General features: G+C 41.5%; 1 protein-coding gene across 1 annotated transcript; it reads left to right on the top strand.

Moving 5' to 3' along the window:
* The first annotated feature begins 463 nt into the window (after positions 1 to 463).
* On the top strand, positions 464 to 2,001 carry LOC119581662 (rhodopsin-like). Its single transcript, XM_037929787.1, has 2 exons — positions 464 to 565; positions 770 to 2,001. Exon 2 carries the CDS (start codon positions 770 to 772, stop codon positions 1,901 to 1,903), a length of 1,134 nt encoding a protein of 377 aa, XP_037785715.1. The 5' UTR covers positions 464 to 565; the 3' UTR covers positions 1,904 to 2,001.
* The last annotated feature ends 421 nt before the right edge of the window (positions 2,002 to 2,422 follow it).

Below are 2,422 nucleotides of genomic sequence, written 5' to 3'. Positions count from 1 at the left end.
ATATGCCGTGAGGATTATAATATATAGTACTCCTCTTCAGCTAAAAAAAAATCCTTCTTATGTGCATCTCAATGACATTAATGTAATGAGAAATATTTAAAAAGTCCATATTTATAAATAGGGGTGCGATATCCTACGAATTACTTACTGATACAGGTATTGATTTTCCAGTATTTCAGGAGACTTTTCTTTACTGATATGCATCGGAAGTTAATCATTGTTCTATCTACATCCTGAATTTTACTCAACAATATCTTTCTCAAAATCGTGCTTGCGATATTCTAATACGTCCTTACGTTTATGAAAGTTATAAATACACTTTGAACTCTTATATTGAAAATCTATTTCTTCGGAAGTTTACACTTGAAAATACTCTCACTATGCGTGATCGTTTACGGAAGGTAAGAAGAAGGTAATCTCGTAATGTGGGTTGAGCCAGCTATATAAGCCCTGACTCCATGCACAGGTTCCCAGTTTCTTGCAGGAACTCAGGCAAGGGTGTTTCGCACCGAAGTAGTTCATCACTGAAATTTCTTCGGTCGAGAGAAGATCTTTCTTCGCAAAGGTGAGACTTTCACAAATCGTACATTAGAGTAGATAGCTATATAATCTGGAAAATGTGACAGTTTTCATAGCAGTGTTATGTTTTCCTTGTTACTTGCCTTTGTATTCATTTACTTGGTAATGTGTAATAACTTTACAAATATAAACCTGTACTAATGTCTATTTGCTGATCATTATTCATATGTAATAAAATAATTCGTTACAGATGTCGACGTGGAACGGCCCAGTTCAGGACACTGTCCTTCCATCCACCAATCCTTATGGGAACTATACAGTGGTAGATACAGCCCCAGAAAGTATTCTTCATATGGTGCATTCTCACTGGTATCAATACCCTCCCATGAATCCCCTCTGGTATGGACTTCTCGGCTTTTGGATGGTGATTATGGGAACGTTATCCCTGGCTGGTAACTTAATTGTTATCTGGGTATTCATGAATACCAAATCTCTTCGATCACCTGCCAATCTACTGGTCGTCAACTTGGCTATCTCCGACTTCTTCATGATGCTTACCATGACTCCTCCTCTCCTGGTCAATGCTTATTGGGGAACATGGATTCTCGGCGCATTCTTCTGTGAGCTGTATGGCTTTTTCGGTTCATTCTTCGGCTGCGTGTCCATCTGGTCAATGGTTTTCATCACTGCCGACCGATACAACGTCATTGTCAAGGGAGTATCTGCTGAACCTCTCACATCTGGTGGAGCCATGATGAGGATTGCAGGAGTTTGGACTTTCACTCTTGCTTGGTGTCTTCCTCCTTTCTTCGGATGGAACCGATATGTACCTGAGGGTAACATGCTTGCATGTGGTACTGACTACCTGACGGAAACTGAACTCTCTAGGAGTTATCTATACATCTATTCAGTATGGGTATATCTTTTCCCTCTCGCCTACATCATCTACAGCTACACTTTCATCGTCAAGGCTGTTGCTGCTCACGAGAAGGGAATGCGAGAACAAGCCAAGAAGATGGGAGTCAAGTCTCTGAGAAGCGAGGAAGCCCAGAAGACCTCAGCTGAGTGCCGTCTGTGCAAGGTTGCTCTCATGACCGTCACCCTGTGGTTCGTGGCATGGACCCCTTACTTCATCATCAACTGGGGAGGAATGTTCAACAGGTCCATGGTTACTCCTTTGTTCTCCATCTGGGGCTCCGTCTTCGCCAAGGCCAACGCCGTCTATAACCCCATCGTGTATGCCATCAGCCATCCCAAGTACCGAGCTGCCCTTGAGAAGAAGCTGCCTTGCCTTGCCTGCAGGACTGAGGGTAGAGACGATGGTGGTTCTGATGCTGGATCTACTGCCACTGCTCAGAGCACTGAGAAGGCCGAGTCTGCATAAGATTTTTTCTGGTATGAATGTTTTCATAAGATCAGTGATAAGAAGTAATTCCTATCCAGAAGCCCTTGTTAGCTAGAATAAAAACTCCCAGCATCGACCATTCGACTTTCCCGCAACCCCTTCTAAGTTAATATTACATATATCCTATTTATTCCCAAATATTCTGCAATAAGAAAGTCACAGAAATGGCAAAGAACGGCAGATATGGTATTTTAAACGTTCCACTACTTACTTCATCAGTAATGTGCTGCAAGAAGTATTAAGAGTGAAAATATCGTGGTCTGATAGCTGGAACGTGTGATCAACTGAAAAGCCACTTTTTTATTCTGTTTAGTCATCAGTGTGATGGACACTCATGAGGCGAAAGCCTCACGTAAAATGAATCTTGAGAACACATCTATATTCGGAAGCTGCCATCAGAGCGCCTCAGGTAAAGGATAAAAACATTTATTAATATAAATAATAGAAAAAAAGAAAAGCAAACAAGGAAAGTGAAATGCTTTAAGAGGAAAACAGGTA

This window comes from Penaeus monodon, chromosome 15 (assembly GCF_015228065.2).
Source record: "Penaeus monodon isolate SGIC_2016 chromosome 15, NSTDA_Pmon_1, whole genome shotgun sequence".
Classification (NCBI taxonomy): Eukaryota; Metazoa; Arthropoda; class Malacostraca; order Decapoda; family Penaeidae; genus Penaeus; species Penaeus monodon.
The sequence above is the reverse complement of the archived record's forward strand: the minus strand, read 5'-3'. Positions and strand labels throughout refer to the sequence as shown.